This window comes from Pseudozyma flocculosa, assembly GCF_000417875.1.
Source record: "Pseudozyma flocculosa PF-1 unplaced genomic scaffold scaffold00025, whole genome shotgun sequence".
NCBI classification, from domain to species: domain Eukaryota; kingdom Fungi; phylum Basidiomycota; class Ustilaginomycetes; order Ustilaginales; family Ustilaginaceae; genus Pseudozyma; species Pseudozyma flocculosa.
The window spans coordinates 441,071-457,472 of record NW_006920893.1 but is presented as its reverse complement, the minus strand read 5'-3'; the positions used below and the strand labels follow the sequence as shown (position 1 = coordinate 457,472).

The window sequence follows — 16,402 nt, the reverse complement described above, 5'->3', positions numbered from 1 at the left end:
CGACGTCGCGCGTGNGCGNGCGGNGNGCGNGNGNGGNGGNGGNGGNGGNGGGGNGGGGGGGCGTGCCTGTTGTCGTGGCACACGGCGCTGGCACACAGACGCGCCTCGCGCTCGCCTCGTCGTCACGGGTGGGGATGCGGATCGAAGCGGATGCCAATGCGACGCAAGGCAGCTACGTAATCTCCCCGCGTCTTGGTCTTGGGGCCAATCCACCACGGGGGCGGGGTGGAAGCACGCTCACACGCGGCGCTCGATATCGATCCAAAAGTCGAGCTGGTAGGCGAGGAAGCTGGTAAGGCCGTGGTAGGGGATATGCACAGTCCCTCTCTCCCTCGATAGACTGGCCCACCGGATACCTGTGCGGTCCCCCCCCGGACGGCGCGGCGAGAACGAGAGGCGGTAGCGCTGCAGCAGCGTGGGCAGCGCCTTTGCCCATCTCCATGCTGGAAATGGGCCGACCAATGCAGATGCGCGTCTCGGCGCCAAAGGAGAAATTGTGCCGCTCCATCCGCCGTCGCGCCTCGGCATCGTCGGTCAGCCACCGCTCAGGTCTAAATTCCTTGGCGTCCGGCCCGTAGGCTGCCGTGCTGCGGTGGGTAGTGCCAGCTGGACATGGTCACCTCGGTGCCCTCGGGCAGGAAGAGGGCGCCGTTGCCGTTGCCGTTGCCGCTGCCGCTGCCGCTGCCGCTGCCGCCACCGACGACGGCGCCACGAAGTAGGGCAGGTGCCTGATCGACTCGGCGTACGTGGGCGGCATGCTGAGTCCGCAGCCGTCGACCTCGTCGCGCAGCCGCTGCAGCACCTCGGGCCGCTCGTGGGTCAAGGCGACGAACGCGGCCATGGTGGCCGACGTCGTGTCGCCGCCGGCCGTCAGGACGGGAAAGGCGGCGACGAGCAGCTGGCCCAGGTCGAGCGGCCTGCCCGTGGTGGGGTCCCTGGAGCGCATAAAGGTCGAGAGCATGTCCCTGCGCGACGTGTCGCCGCGCCGCAGCCGGCCCTGGATGCAGTCGACCGACCAGCCGACGAGCTTGGCCGTCGGGTCGGTGAAGAGCTTGAGCACGCCCAGCACGGCCCGGCCGAGCCTCGGGTGCAGGGCGAGCGCGACGGCGCGGTTGAAGCCGACAAAGAGGGTGTCGACGACGCCGAGGACGTCGCGCCTCTGGCGGGTCAGGCCCAGCGGCTGGCCAAAGGCGAGGTCGGTGACGACGTCAAAGGCAAAGAAGCGGAGCGCCTCGTCGAGGTCGACGGGCGAGGGCGGCGTCGGCATCGGCGTCGAGGTTGGCCAGCAGCGTGGCGAGGTTGGCGTCGACGCACTCCTCGAGCTCGAGGAGCGTCTTCATGGCATAGCCGGCGGCGCACTGGGGGCGCAGCAGCGCGTGCTGCTTGGCGTCGGTGGCGCTAAAGATGGACTCGTCGTCGCCGGGCCTCATGAAGCCGTAAAAGTCGGTCTTGGTGAACCGCGTCTTGAGGCCGTAGACCTGCTGGACCGTGTCCGGGGTCGAGGGTGAGGATGCGGTTGCGGCCGACGCGGATGTGGCGCGCGTCCGGGTAGCGCTCGAGCAGCGCCTTGGTGGCGGGGATGTAGTCCTTCTTGAGCGCGCGCAGCAGCAGAAAGGAAAAGAGGCCGCTGCGCGAGATAAACGGGCCGGGCAGGCTGGCGAGCGGGTGCAAGTAGAGGTTGTAGACGACGTACGAGGCCAGCAGCGCCGCCGCCGCCACGCCGACCGAAAGGGGCGTCGGCGTCGGCGCGTCGATGAGCTTGATCGCAGTGCGCTGGAGCATGGCGGCGAGAAGGGCGGCGGGGCAAATCTTCGGCGGGGCCTGGGGCCGGGGTGGGCAAGGGCGTATGGGAAGGTGGACAAAGGCCGGGTCGCTTTGGGAGGGACTTGGGCGTCGCTGCTTACTTGTATGTGACGGAAAGAGCGAGCTCGAGGGTCGGTCAGAGGGCGGCGAGGCGGATCGAGGACGAAGCGTATGCACGAGGCGCGCGCGCGGGTGGGCCAGACGACCAATGGTTAGGCCCGGCCTGATGACCTGCGACGAGATGGGAGACCAACGGACGGGACGAGGAGCCGAGCTGCGTACCGCCACGGCGGGTTCAAGAGATCAACGACGTAGCGGCCGGACGTCAACAGTCGAGTTGGCGGTATCATGGGAGAGTGGGCAGCATCCTCTGGTCCCCCAACGAGCTCGTCCGGGCCAAAGGAGCGGGGCCCCGCCTGGCGCGGTAGTCTATTGTCGAGGCGCCCGACGAGCACCGATGGGCCGGTGATAGGCGCTCGGCGGCGTCGAAAGGCCATGGCGAGGAGCGGCGTGCTGCCTAGCAGCGTCTCGTTGGCAACGGGAGCAGGGCCGTGGGCGGCAGGACGGGCAACGGCAAAGGGCGGGAGGGGTAGTCGAGGCTGTCGTCTGAGGGCCCGCAAGCCTATGACAGTCGCGCCACGAGAGCGGCGCTGAGCTGGCGGGGCAGTCGATGGCCACGAGACTACGCACCCTGTCCGGAAGCTCAGTTCCGGGGGGCCCAGGAGCTGGGCATGGAATCGGCTGTGGCTGGGAGCGTGACCTTCTGGGCGAGGTTGGGTGGTGGGCGCTGCTGCTGCTGCTGCTGCTGGCGGCGGCGGTGGTGGTGGTCAGAATGGTGGTGCGGGTCATCCGACCGTACGGTGAGCGTGGCGGCGTCCCCCGCATCAGACTACCGGCAGGCGACGGTGCTTTGACGACGACCGCGATGGTGGTGGTGGGCGGGGGGGACGTGCGCAAAGGCTCGAGGAACAAAGCGGGGCGCGGCAGAAAAGCAGCCAAACGGCCGCGCCGCCGACCTGTCCGACTTTTGCCTTTTGGCCCTTGCAAGCAAAGGTCGCCCGATGGCCGCCACCTCTTTGCCCACCTCCTCTTTGTCCCGTCCTGCTCCCCACGCCGTCGCCCACGCCGCCGCCTCCGGTCGAGGACCTGGCCGTCGTAGATGACCGCCGCCGGCACCAAGCGCACCACTCCTCCCATCGACGTCCACCAGCCCCGCCCGCCGGCGCACCGCAGCGATGCCGACGACGATGTCGTGGGCAGCCAAGGCGGCGACTCGTCGAGCACCACGAGCCATGGTAGCGGCAGTGGCACCGACGACGACGACGACGACGACGAGCCAAGTCATGGCCCGACGCCCAGCTCTTCTCGACGCCGAATCGATGGCAAGGCGCCAAGGCTATCGCCCTCGCCCTCGCCCGCAGCCCAACACCGCCGTACGCTTCGTCGAGACGTCCGGCGGCTGCTAGCCATCGGCGACCACGCTCAGGCGGCAGAGGTCTGCACCCGCCACCTGGCCCAGCTGCGGCGGCAGCAGCAGCCCAACACCCGCGCCGCCACCGACTCGGCCTTCCTCCTCGTCAGCCGCTCCATGGCCCGCGAGCGCGCCGGCTGCCTCGACGACTCGCTCAAGGACGCAAAGGCCGCCATCCGCATCGACCCAGACAACCCGAAGCCCTACCTCCGCGCAGCCTCGGCCCTCGCCGCAGCCGGGCACGTCTCAAACGCCCGCTCCTGCCTCGCCGCCGCCCGCAGCAAGCTCTCGCTCGCCTCGTCGCAGGCAGAGCACGCCTGGACATCGACCTCTCCGTCGGCCCTCGTGCGCGGCGCCAAACGACGGGCGCACCTCGAACACCGCATCGCCCGCCTCGAGGCGTCAATCTCGTCCCGCCCGCTCGCCAGCCTGCCCCTCGAGCTCATCCTCCGCATCCTCTCGTTTCTCGACGTCAAGCAGCTCCTCCGCACCCTCACCGTCTCGCGGCAGTGGCGCGCAGAGGTCCTCGCCTACCCGCCCCTCTGGCGCCACCTCGACCTCACCCAGCTCGTCTCGCTCCACCAGATGCGCCAGGAGCTCAAGAGCGACGGACGCCGCACCCGCAGGGCCCTCGAGCGCTTCTGCCACCTCTCGCGCAACTCGCTCGTCAGCCTCCGCCTCAGCGCCGTCGGGTCCCAGGACAGCGTCGACACCATCCTCGCACTCGTACGCAGCAACGCCGCCACCCTCGAGCACCTCCAGCTGGACCGCTGCACCGCCCACCAGGTCCTCGCCAGCGTGGTCCCCGCCTGCCAATCGCTCAGGTCGCTCGAGATCCAGCACCCGCCCTCGAGCCGGTACAGCGTCCAAGAGGCCGACGCCAACGGCGGCTCCATGGTCCGCGCCGGCCTGAGCTCAAAGGTCGCCGAGCGACTCTCGACCATCCGCCTCGAGACGTTCGGCGTCCACCGCGAGGCGCTGGCCATGTACCCGCAGCTTGCGCCCATGCTGTCGCAGCTCCGCGTGCTCAAGGTCTGCTCGCCGAGCAGGATGTGCTCGCCCTTCGCCCACCTCGAGCTGTACGACGCCTTCGCCTTTGACGCGCTCGCGCAGGCCCACGCTACCATCGAAGAGGTGCGACTGTCGACGTGCCAGCAGCTGCCGATACGCTTCGAGGGTGCTCCGCCGCGCAACGAGCCCACCAGCCTCGTCTTTGAGCGGCTGCGGGTGCTCGAAGGCTGGCTGCCGCGCGTCGTGCGCGGACGACGCGAGATGCGGCGCGAGACCGGCCTGCACTTTTCCTTTCCGGCGCTCCAAGAGGCCGAGGTGGGCTTCGAGTGCGACGAGGACGAGGAGGCCTTCTACCGCCACAGCCCTCGCATCGAGCGCCTCTCGCACCGCTGCCAGCTCTACCCGCAGGGCACCCGGGAGCCCACCCGTCGCATCGCGATGCTCGAGGACCTGCGCGCGCTCTCGATCGCCTACCGCGCGCAGATCGGCGAGGATCCAGCGGCGATATGGCCCAGCCTCGTCCCGCACCGAATCCGAGGCGAGGACGACGCCGCCGTCGTCAAGGTGGCCTGTCCGAAGCTGACGGAGCTCCGCATCGAGTACGCCGACCGCGACCTGACGGGCACCCTGCTCATCCGGCTCGTCCTGCTCCGCCTCTACCTCTCCAAGGGTCTCACGTTCGACGAGGCCGTGGCGCGCGCCAGGCCGGAAAAGGCTCCGGGTCGAGCGACGACCTCTTTCTCGAGGGCCGGCGCAGCGTCCTCGAGCTCCTCGCCCTTCTCCCGCGCCTCGGGTGCATCGGCGCCGGCGGCGTCGGCACGGCCCGACAAGCTCTTCTCGACGGCTGCGACGAAGACGACCGACGACGACGACGACGACGACGGAGGCGGGCGCGTGGCGTGCTGTGCCATCGTCAGCCTGCACCTCCGAGGCTGCGACGGCGTGAGCGACGAGGCGGCCGAGTTCCTGCGCAAAGTCGTCGCCGACTTTTCTTACTCGCCTTGATCCGTGCGTGGGCCCGTGGCTCGTTTCTGCGCCGTCGATCTGTCCGGCGGCATCGACAAGGTGCTCACGGAAAGCTCGTACCCACTCGCCCCGCCCCCGACGCTGCAGGTGCTCGACCACGAGGGCGAGATTGCGCTCGACGAGTTCGTCAAGCTCGAAAAAGAAGCTGCAGAAGGATGGCCGGAGGGAGGAGCAGATGGGCTCCTCGGCGTAATGACGACGAGCTTTGTTATTCCTCGAATCGACACTGTTGCGCCACGGCGCTGCGGATGCTGGAGCGATGCGATCGGTGTCAGGGACAGACGGGCTTCCGGGGAGGAACTAAGGGGCTCCTGCGAGGAATGGACGGGGGGATAGGAAGGAGGAGACCAGCTCCGAGGACGAGTAGAAGAGATCCGCTACTGTTCCGTGACCCCCGAGACGAAGCGACCGCCCGAACGGTTTTGACGTTTGGCTTGCTTCCTTCGCCGAATTTGCTCGGTGCCCAGCTGGTATCGATCCGGACGGGCTTGCTGCCATTTGCTCGAGGGGGAAGAGGGCGGCGAATCCGATGAGGATGTCGCCGGCGCAGGTCGAGGCGTCGACGGGGGAAGTGATTGAGGGGATCGTGGGGAATAATGAGGGGACTGCGGCAACTCCGGCGAGAACGACGTTCGAGGCGGAGGAGGGGGCGCACTCAAAGGCGGTGGCGACGAGGAGAGGTGGACGGAGGACGGAGGAGGAGGAGGAGGAGGGGGCGCGACAGCTTGGGGAGAAGTCCCGGGCGCTTCCCACAACACCCCGGACTCAGAGGGTGCTGTTGGAGCTGCGAAAGGAACCCTCACGACGGAGGTTGTCGACCTCAGCACGGAGCTGAGCAGCCTCGGCTTGAGCGACTCGGACGGCCTCCTGTGCCTCGGCGAGCTCCTGGCGCAGGCGGCCCTCACGTTCCTCGGCATCTTGTTTGTGCAGTGCGCAGGCTCGTTGGAGCTGGGCCACCGTCGCTCGAGATTCGGCCACAGCTGCCTGGTGTCGTTCCGTATTCTGCTGCTGGATGCTAGCGCGCTGGACACGAGTGTCGGCCAGGGCCGCCGCTGCCCGAAGACGGTCCGAGCTCTCGCGCTGCGATTCCACCATCCGAGAACGCGTGTTGTTGAGCTCCTTGCGGAGCTGTTCGGCTTCGGCTGTGGCAGCCTGCTTGCGCTCTCCGGCTGCTCGTTCGGCTTGGGCGAGAGCTTCGCGGAGCTGTTCCGCTTCGGCTGTGGCAGCTTCGGCAGCCTGTTCGCGGTCGTTGCTCGCTCGTTCAGCTTGGTCGAGAGCCTCGCGGGACTGGGCGAGAGCCTCACGAGCTTGGTGGAGCTGGCGTTCGAGGGCGTCGCGTCGGCGTCGATGGAGCGGGATGCCGCTGTTGGAGAAGGCCGTTGAGATGGCATTGAGCCAGGTGTGGTCGCCCATCGATCTCAGCGACTGTTGGTTGCGAGCTGACACGCGGAAGAGCGGAACGAGTACGACGTCGACGCCACGCCAGTCGGGTGTGGCATGGATCCGATCAGACGCTCGTCCGGACGGATGGGCGTGCTGTCGAGCTCGCTGCTGGCGGTGAACGAGGAAGAGGTGTGGGAGGACATGGCTGCCGAGTGTTGAACGTGGGTGGGCGACGAAGACGAGGGCAACGAAGACGAGGGCGGCCAAGACGAGGGCGGCCAAGACGAGGGCGGCCAAGACGATTGCGACCAGGACAAGGGTGACCAGGACAAGGGTGACCAGGACAAGGGTGACCAAAAGGAAAACGAGCCAGGGACCGGATTGCGAGAAGAAGGCCTGCAAGAGGGATGCATGCGATAGGGGGCAGCGTGCAAGATGCGGACGAGCAAGAGGCGAGTAAGTCAGGATGAATGCGGCCGTGTGGGCGGTGTATGGACGGCCGCCAGCGCTACGAGAAAGGGTGCTTACCTGGAGATTACAGCGAGGACCGGGAGGCGGCTTGCGGTGTGAAGGCGGCTTGTGGTGCGGGATGAAGGTGGGGATGGTGGAAGAGAGGAGGGGGGAGCGGACGAGCTTGCCTGCTTTGTAGAGAGGCCCAGCGAGAGGCGACGACGCCGCCTTCCAGGCTGGTCGGGCCTGGCTGGCTGGGTCACTTGGCGGGCAGGCCGGCACGCCCTGCCTCGGGGCTGCGTTGGATGGACCGCACGGACGTGCAAACTCTGGACGGAAACCCAGGCCTGGCCTGTCTGCCTGTCTGCCTGGTTGTGCGGCTGGCCTGCCTGAAGCGGGGGCTTGGTGCGCCTAGGCTGCCCACCGCCGCCCGGCCCTGGCCGGCCATGCCCACGCACGCCTTGCTTGCTTGATTGCGCGGACAGGCAAGCGTGCATGCAGCCGTCGGGTCAGTCGGTCGGTCCCCTGCCTGCCAGCTTGCGCCCCCCATCCCGCCCCCTCGTGAGCCGCGCCCGTGGTAGGCAGGCAAGCAGCATGCACGGTGGAAGATGGTTCGCTTGTGTTCCTTGACCCTGCCTTGCCTCCCCACCGCCGTCAAGAGGGTCAGACGAAGAGTATCGAGTGCATCGAGGCCAAGGGGCCGAGGGTTGACCATCGAAGCTGCAAACCACAGCGGGCCACACACGCCGTGACCGCGAAAACCGGCATCTCGCGTCGCCATGCCTCGTAACAGGCGTCGATGCTGCCAGGGTGTCGGGGCACCGCTGGCGAGGCAGGTGGCAGCGGCGGCGAGACCCTTTTGCGACGGAGGCCGTCTGTCGTTCTGGCAGGCCGAATGACCCGACGGCCTTGCCACCTCGCTGTTGGAAAAACGCATCATATCCCGGTTCAGCTGGATGCGCCGCCAGCCGCGCCCAGGTCACGTCGTGAGTGCACGCCGACGCCCCGAGCCCGCTTTTCGCCGCCGTCTCTTCTCGCCCAGTGAAGCGCACTACCCACATTGAATCCGTTTGAAGCAATGTATGTGTGCCGCTCTGCCTGTTTCAAAGATTCAGCCTAGGGGGCCGTCGTACGCCGATACGAGGTGTGGCGATGCTCGGACACGGTGTGGTACAGTGCCGCACATGCCTGGCTTCTCCCGCTCGTCTCGGGAGCATGGTCCGACGTCCGCCATCATTCCGGTCGCTGAGGTGACAACAAGCAGCTGTGCTTTGATTGTCGTCCAGGCCAGCCGGAGAGGGACGGGCGGGCGAGGCAGGCGACGCGGCCAGGAGCGAGGTGAGGGCAAGCGGGCAGCAAGAGCCCGCGCCACAGCGTGCGTGTGGGCTCTTCTAGGCTAGGCGAGATGGGCAGGCGATATCGTCCCGCCAGACGGGCAGGCAGGAGTCGCCGTCTCTCTCCAGGGACGCATACAAGGAGGAAGCACGGGCTGACAGGCGTAATCGCGAGCTGCCCCTAGCCTGCCTCTCACCCAACCACCCGCCCGCCGTCTTCTGCCAACCCGGCCTATTTCCTCCCCCCAATCACCCCGTCTTCCCGCCCTCGAGCGTTCTTCCCGGATCACCCGGCTCGTCCTTTGTCTTCGTCGTCGCTGAGCGGTGCCGACCACCTGAGCCCGTCGGCCCTGGCCCGACCGGACCAGACCCGACGATGGCATCCGCGCCCGGGTCGAGACGGCGCTGCTGTCCTCGATGCGCGTGGCCACCGAGCATCAGAGTGCGCTGCGAGCCGTGGACGACGACGACGACGCCTGGCCGACGTCGACCTCGGCGGCATCTCCCGCTCGCTCCATCGGCGTCGCAACGATGATGGGGGTCTGGTCCAGCGGTCACAGCAGCGTCCGGGCGCCTCTCGTCGGCGCCGCCGCATTTGTGATTTTTTGGGACGCCTTGTTCCCGGCCCCAACTGGTGCGTGTGGAGCGGGAAACGGATTCTGCGTGCCCCCCTGGAGAAGTGCTGACGCGCGTGCGAGATTCGAGATTTGAAAGCGGCGGCTGCCGTCGAGATGACGCGGATGCGGGCAAAGGGCGCTTGGCTGGCCGGGGCTGGCCTGCCTGCCTTTCCCGCCTTTGATGCCTGGCTGGCTGCCCGGCCGGCTGACTTCCTTCTTGGCTTTCTCCACTCTGGCTGACGCCGCCGCCGCCGCCGCTGCCGCTTCTTCCTCGCCTCGCCGCCTGCTCCTCTCTTTCTCTGCCTGCCTTCCTCTGTTTTGCTCGCGCATGCCCTGCTCTCTCTCTCACCTTTCCATCCGGATCTCGACACCTGCACGCTCCTTTGCCTGCCCTACACTCCCATCCACCTCTTTCCCTCGCGTCGTCACGCACCTGCCACCGGCACCACCCGAGTCGCGGGCTCCATTCGCCCCGGGCGCCTGGACCGCAAGAAGCACCACCGCCAAGGGACGCACCTCGCTGCCATCACCAGCGTCCACGGCAGACTGGACCACATCCCCGCCTCTTCGCCTCGCGCCTCTTCGCCTCGCGCCTCCTCGCCTCGCGCCTCTTCACCTCGCCTCTCCTCGGTCGGTGCGCCATGATTGCACCCTGGCCGCCCGTGGCCAGAGCGGCCGCACGCTCCCATGGCCGCAGCTGCCCTAGCTTCGGCTGTTCTGGGTCCTCCTCGTCCTCCTCCGCCGCCACCGCCTCGTCCTCCTCTCGCCCACTGTCCACCCGGCCATCCAGGACAGCACCGATAGCATCGCCCTGGCATGCTGCTCCCCTCGCCGCGCGTGCTCCCCTGCCCTTCGCCCTCCGCACCGCGACGACCCCGAGAGCACCGCCTCGCCACGCACATCGCGCCTTCTCCACCTCTTTGCGTCCATGCAACAACTCGCAACCAGCAGGACCGGGAAATGCTTCCTCGCCCTCGTCGCCCCCGTCCTCGTCGCCCTCCCCCTCGACGACCGACAAGAAGCCTCACGACCCGCGGCCGTTCCGCAAGCAGTACCCTCCCGTCAAGCCCACGCCCAAGCCCGTCAACTTTGACCAGCCCGCCATCCCCAACCCCATCGAGACGGCCGCAGCCCACGAGCGCTTCCGTGCCGGCTCGAGGAAGGTCGCCATCGGCCTTGGCGGTCTCGTGATCGCCGGCGGCCTCTTCTACCTCGGCCGCGACTACCTCCACCTCGACGACGCCGGCCGCTCGCCCATCCGGGGCCTCGAGCTGCCCCACGACGAAATGGAGCGCAAGGTGCGCGAGGCGCAAAAGACCCAGTCGGCCAGCTCCAGCTTTGCCCTCCTCGCCCTCACCCGCTCCACGACCATCGCCAAGGCCGTGGCGCTGTGCGTCTGGGACTACCGCAAGACGCTCAACGCAAAGTACGACTCCAAGCACGACGAGCAGGAGGGTCTGCGCCAGTGCCACCTGCGCTCGGCCAACCGCATCCTCGTCGCGCTCCAGTCCAACGGCGGCCTCTACGTCAAGCTGGGCCAGCACCTGTCGGCCGTCATCCTGCTGCCCGAGGAGTGGACGACGACGCTGCGCCCGCTCCAGGACCAGAACACGGCCACGCCGCTGCCGGAGCTCGAGGCCATGTTCCGCACCGAGACGGGCACCACCTTTGACGAGGCGTTTAGCGAAATCGACCCGAGGCCGCTCGGCGTCGCGTCGCTCGCCCAGGTCCATCGCGCCGTCGACCGCCAGACGGGCAAGCAGCTGGCCATCAAGATGATGCACCCGGACGTCGAGCGCTTCTCCGAGGTCGACATGCAGACGGTCACGGTGCTCGTTCGGTGGGTCAAGCGCGTCTTTCCGCAGTTTAGCTTCGAGTGGCTCGCCGACGAGATGAACCAGAACATGCCCCTCGAGATGGACTTCCGCCACGAGGCCCAGAACGCCCAGCGCGCCGACGCCGACTTTGCCGGCTACCGCACCACATCGGTGTACATCCCCAAGGTCAAGTACGCCTTCAAGCGCGTCATGGCCATGGAGTTTATCGACGGGCGGCGGCCCGACGACCTCGAGTACCTGGCGCTGCACGCCATCGACCGCAACCGCGTGAGCCAGGAGCTGTCGCGTGTCTTTTCCCAGATGCTCTACCTGCACGGCTTCTTCCACGCCGACCCGCACGGCGGCAACGTGCTGATCCGGCCGGCGCCGCCGGGAAGCCGGTCGAGGTACAACTTTGAGGTGGTGCTGCTCGACCACGGCCTCTACTTTGACATTGACGAGGAGCTGCGCGCCAACTACGCGCGCTTCTGGCTGTCGCTGCTCAAGCCGGCCAGCCCCAAGGTGACGGCCGAGCGACGCAAGTACGCCAAGCTCATCGCCAACATCGGCGACGACCTGTACCCCATCCTCGAGAGCGCCATCACGGGGCGCGCCGGCCTCGAGGGCAGCGACCCGGACAACCCGCTGGGCGTCAAGGACCGCAGCCGCGCCAGCAGCCTGCTCGACATGGAGGGCGGCGCCAACGTGACCGACGACGAGCAGGAGCACATCCGCAAGGTGGGTGCGCGGGCCCGGGGATGCAGCGAGTGCAGAGCACACAGAGACTGACCTCGTCCCCGCTTCTCCTCCTCTCTCGACCCCGTCCCCGCTTCTCCCCCTCTCTCGACCCTGCCTGATCCCGCGATCCTGACCCTCGACTCTCCCTCCCGACGCCTCGACCCCGCCCGCGCGCCTCTGCAGACGGTCATGGAAAAGGAGGGCCTGTTTGTGTCGATCATGGAGCTGCTGCGGCGGCTTCCGCGGCGGATGCTGATGGTGCTCAAGCTCAACGACCTGACGCGCTCGCTCGACGCCTCGCTGCACACGACGCACGGCTCCGCGCGGCCGTTTATCATTGCCGCGCGCTACTGCGCCGTGGCGGTGTACGACAACGACCTCAAGCACCTGGCCGAGCGGCGGTCGCAGGGCGAGACGTCGCTGCTGACGTCGGTGTCGCTGTGGCGCGAGTACGCGCGGGCGTGGTGGAGCTACGTCTACTTTTACCGCGGCCTCGGTCTGATGGAGGGCCTGTCGGACGCCAAGGCGAGGCTGAGCAAGATCTGGCAGTTTACGCGGGCCATGGCGGGCAAGGGGGGCAGCCACGAGAAGGCCAAGCGGGCGGCGGCAGGGCTCGAGGATAAAAAGGCGCGCGAGGACCGCGAGGAGACGGACCGCGAGCGCGCCCGCCTGGCGCTGCGGGACGACGAGGGCAAGCTGGCATAGCGTCGGTGTAGCCCAGCCCGATTCCGCTGCCGGACCGGGCCGGAGCGGGCCGAGGCCGTCGCAGTCGCGCGGTCGGGCGGTCGGTCGGTCGGTCGGTTGAGATTGCGATGATGCGCAGAGAGAATATGCAATGGTATAGAGCGGCGGAGCGAGCCTGTAGAAAGAAGTCGACAGAGCGGGAGGAACGGGTGGCGTGCCGCTGCGGTGCGGTGCGCCCTTTGGCCTGCCTGCCTGCCTGCCCGTCGCTCGTCGTGGAATCTGGCCCGTACGAGGGCAGCGTGCAGCGTGCTGCGATGCCGATGAATGTGCACTACTCTCTCGTTTCGGGACGACGGGCAGGGGCGAGGTGGCCCTGCGCCATTGTATTGGACTTTGACAACTCGCTGCTGCTGCCGCTGGCTGGCTGGCTGGCTGGCTGGCTGGTGGGTGGGTGGGTGGTAACGACCGCCGGCGATGGTTGTGTTGGATTCGGCGGAACGGGTCGAGGTCCGGCCAGGCCAGGCCGGGCCGGGGTGGCTCAAGTTAAGCAAAGTCGGGTCGGACCGAACGTTGTCGCTCGTACTTTGTCGTACGTGTCCCTCCGCCTCAGCCTCCGCCTCCGCCCTGGCCTGGCCTGGCCTGGTACGGCCTGCCTTTGCTTGTGGCTCGAGACTGAGCCCTGGGTTGGGCAGCAGGCCTAGGCAGGGGCTGGTTGTACGCCAAGAAAATCGGCAACAAGCCGCTGCGCTGCCGACCCCCCCTGCTTCTGCTGCGCTGCGCTTGCTTCTCTTTGCGGGCCGCCCGTTTTTCGTCATGGAGCAGCTAGTTAGCCTAGTCGACCGAACTCGCCGCACCCGCACCCGCACCACGGCCGCACCGCGTTCGTGTCCGCCGGTCTTTTCACCATCGCGCTCGCACGTACGACCTCAAGCCAAGGCAGGCTATACCGCCGCTTCCGCTTCCGCTGCCGTCACCGTCGGCTCCAGACCAAGCCTGCGGTGCGAAACGGCCGTGCGACAAACGACGACCGACCGAGCAGCAACCTAACCGTGCGCCGGCGATGCTGCCAAGACCTTCTACCCTTTGGCAGCGATGGCCTGGCCTGTCTGGCCATTTGCATATCCGGACGGCAAAGGCAGACAGGCAAGCAGGCAAACAGGCACAAGGCTGACGAGAGAGCCGACGAGCGACGACGAGGTGGACGTGGGCGTCACGAGGTCGAGGTCGAGGTCGAGGTCGAGGACGAGGACGGAGCAATACCGACAGCTTGCTTGCTTTTCGCTTTCGGATGAGATGCCGTCGTTGGGGGCGTGGGGACGACGCACGGCGGGCCCGGGTCGAGGCCAAGGGCAGGCAGGACACGGCGGACAGGGACCGCAGGCCAGGGCGGGCCAAGGCCAAGCCAGGCCGTCGAGCGGCGGTACGTTACGATGCGGGCCGTGGCCGCCTGTCTGCTTGCATCCTTGCCTGCGACCCTGCTGGCCTCTGACGGGGTTTTTTCTTGGCAGCCAGCAGCCAGCCACCCGCCCGCATCGATTTCAGGTTGGTCGTCCAGCGGCTTATAGCCACCCCGCCAGCCCGCCCGCCCGCCAGCCAGCAAAGCAGAGCAAGATGGAGGCAACGAGGAGCGACGACAGACCGGCGGAGCGAGACACGACAGGCAGCCAGCCAACACTCGATCCACCGTAGGGCGGGCGGGCAGGTCGGTGTGTTGGATCTCGGTCGGAATCTTGCAGGCGGGGGCCTCGTGTCAGCCAGAGAGAGAGAGAGAGGGAGAGGCGTGGGGGTGCCTGGCCTGGCCTCGCCCTCGGTCTTCGCGAGACACAGAGAGCGTACCTCGGTCCTGCTCGAGTTTCCTCGTCGCCCTTTTTGTCCCCTGGTGCCGTCGTCACCACCACCACCACCACCACCACCACCACCGCTCTGCCGCCACCTAGCCATTCTCGGGCGCATCCTACCTACGCCAATCCCGGCCCCCTCCCTATTCCGCCTGGCCCCCCATTGTGCGCTCGGCCGCGACCCGTTGACAGGATCGCACAGACGCACCTCTCCTCCACACACGCACACTGCGCTGCGCCACGCCCACCTCCGACGATTCTCGGTCGACCCTCGCTGCACTAGTGTTCTAGCACACCGACCGCCTGCCAGCCTCGACGACCACGACGACGACGACGACGACGACGCCCCTTGGACCGCTCCTCTGCGCCCGGTTCCGGCCCCGGATCCTTCGCCGCCGGCCCTGCCTGCTTCCCGACCCCCTCGGTACACGCCCTCGCGTCTCGCGTCTCGCGCTCCTCGCCCCCGCCCCGACGACCTCGCCCGGCCTGGTCGACGCATCGGCGTGAATGAAAGCGACATCGCTCCCCTGCAACCCGCTCGCGCCTCGGCTTCCACCGCCCGCTCTCGGCACCCCGCGCTGATCCACCGCCATCGCTACCTCGGCCACAGCGCGCCACACGCCGTCCCCCTTACTCCTTCTTCGCCGACCATCGTCCATCGCCAGCCGGCATCCCGGTAACGCCCGCTTGCCGTCCGGCCCTCGCCCACCATGGCGGGCTTCTCTCCCTTCGAGGTCAGCGCGCCCCACATCATCTACGTCGGCCTGGGCGCCTTCATCTGCATCTTCTCCTACCTCTCCCTCTTTATCAAGGAGCGCCTCTACCTCGGCGAGGCACCCATCGCCGCCGCCTTTGGCATCATCGTCGGACCCATCGCCATCGACCTCTTCAACCCGGCAAAGTGGGGCGGCGAGTCCGGCGAGACGCCCGGCGGCCACATCACCGACGAAGTCACCCTCGAGGTCATGCGCGTCACCATCGCCCTCTCCGTCTTTGCCATCGGCGTCGAGCTCCCCAAAAAGTACCTCCTCCGCCACTGGCGCTCCATTGCCATCCTCCTCGGCCCCGTCATGCTCTGGGGCTGGCTCGTATCGGGCCTCTTTATCTGGGCCTTTATCCCGGGCCTCGACTACCTCACCGCCCTCGTCGTCGCCGCCTGCGTCAGCCCCACCGACCCCATCCTGGCACAGGCCGTCGTCGGCGGGCCCTGGGCCGACAAGCATGTCCCCGCCCATGTCCGCCACATGCTCATGTGCGAGTCCGGCTGCAACGACGGCGCCGCCTTCCCCTTTCTCTACCTCGCCCTCTACCTCACCCAGAACCGCGGCAACGTCGGTTACGCCATCGGACACTGGTTCTACGAGACGTGGGCTTACGAGATCATCCTCGGCACCCTGCTCGGCGCCCTCATCGGCTACGGCGCCCGCAAGTTTATGCGCTTCTCGGAGCGCCGCAAGCTCATCGACCGCGAGTCGTTTGTCGCCCAGTACATCTCGCTCGCCATCGTCAGCATGGGCGTCAACGTGTTGCTGGGCTCCGACGACCTGCTGGCCGCGTTCGCCTGCGGCACCGCGTTTGCCTGGGACGGCTGGTTCACCAAGCAGACCGAGGACTCGAACTTTTCCAACATCATCGACCTCCTCTTCAACATTGCCACCTTCATCTACATTGGCGCCCTGATCCCCTGGCACGACTTTGCCAATGCCGAGATCGGCCTCAGCGTGTGGCGCCTGATTGTCATCACCGTCCTCGTCCTCCTCCTCAAGCGCCTCCCCGTCATCCTCGCCCTCTGGAAGTGGATGCCCGACGTCAAGACGTTCCGCGAGGCCGTCTTCGTCGGCCACTTTGGGCCCATCGGATGCGGCGCCATCTTTATCGCCACCCTCGGCCGCACCCTGATGCCCGAAGAGGTGCCCGAGACGCCCGGGTCGGTCAACGAGGTGCTGGCCAACGTCATCCAGCCCATCGTCTACTTTTTCGTCCTCTGCTCGATCATCGTCCACGGCCTCACGATCCCCTTTTTCGCCTTCGGCAAGAACGCGCACCGGCGCGCGCACACCCTGACGCGGACCTGGAGCCGCAACCCCTCGATGGCCGCCGAGGAGCCCGGCTGGATGAGCCGGGTACGCCGCGTGCGCACGGGCGAGGACATCATCATCAACGCCGACGACATCAGCGCCGAGAAGATGTCGGCGGCGCAGCTCGCCATGATTGGCCGCGGCGCCATCGG

General features: G+C 67.7%; 6 protein-coding genes across 6 annotated transcripts in view; 3 read left to right on the top strand and 3 right to left on the bottom strand.

Moving 5' to 3' along the window:
• Window positions 1–616: 616 nt before the first annotated feature.
• On the bottom strand, window positions 617–1,267 carry PFL1_06384 (uncharacterized protein; the record flags this gene model as incomplete). Its single annotated transcript, XM_007883925.1, has 1 exon — window positions 617–1,267. The coding sequence occupies one exon, from the start codon at window positions 1,265–1,267 to the stop codon at window positions 617–619; it is 651 nt and encodes a 216-aa protein (XP_007882116.1).
• Window positions 1,268–1,336: 69 nt separating this feature from the next.
• Window positions 1,337–1,782, bottom strand: PFL1_06383 (uncharacterized protein; the record flags this gene model as incomplete). The annotated part of the gene is made up of 3 exons (XM_007883924.1): window positions 1,337–1,358; window positions 1,411–1,478; window positions 1,528–1,782. The coding sequence occupies 3 exons, from the start codon at window positions 1,780–1,782 to the stop codon at window positions 1,337–1,339; spliced, it is 345 nt and encodes a 114-aa protein (XP_007882115.1).
• Window positions 1,783–2,962: 1,180 nt separating this feature from the next.
• On the top strand, window positions 2,963–5,290 carry PFL1_06382 (uncharacterized protein; the record flags this gene model as incomplete). Its single annotated transcript, XM_007883923.1, has 1 exon — window positions 2,963–5,290. The coding sequence occupies one exon, from the start codon at window positions 2,963–2,965 to the stop codon at window positions 5,288–5,290; it is 2,328 nt and encodes a 775-aa protein (XP_007882114.1).
• A 786-nt stretch (window positions 5,291–6,076) lies between these two features.
• PFL1_06381 (uncharacterized protein) lies at window positions 6,077–6,897 on the bottom strand (the record flags this gene model as incomplete). The annotated part of the gene is made up of 2 exons (XM_007883922.1): window positions 6,077–6,674; window positions 6,779–6,897. The coding sequence occupies 2 exons, from the start codon at window positions 6,895–6,897 to the stop codon at window positions 6,077–6,079; spliced, it is 717 nt and encodes a 238-aa protein (XP_007882113.1).
• Window positions 6,898–9,911: 3,014 nt separating this feature from the next.
• On the top strand, window positions 9,912–12,355 carry PFL1_06380 (uncharacterized protein; the record flags this gene model as incomplete). Its single annotated transcript, XM_007883921.1, has 3 exons — window positions 9,912–9,932; window positions 10,115–11,650; window positions 11,834–12,355. 3 exons carry the CDS (start codon window positions 9,912–9,914, stop codon window positions 12,353–12,355), a joined length of 2,079 nt encoding a protein of 692 aa, XP_007882112.1.
• Window positions 12,356–14,882: 2,527 nt separating this feature from the next.
• Window positions 14,883–16,402, top strand: part of PFL1_06379 (uncharacterized protein) — a gene marked incomplete at both ends in the record, with an annotated part of 4,262 nt that continues 2,742 nt past the window's right edge. The window contains one exon of the mRNA XM_007883920.1: window positions 14,883–16,295. Coding sequence (XP_007882111.1) covers window positions 14,883–16,295 — 1,413 coding nt within the window. The remainder of the gene's footprint in view (window positions 16,296–16,402) is intronic.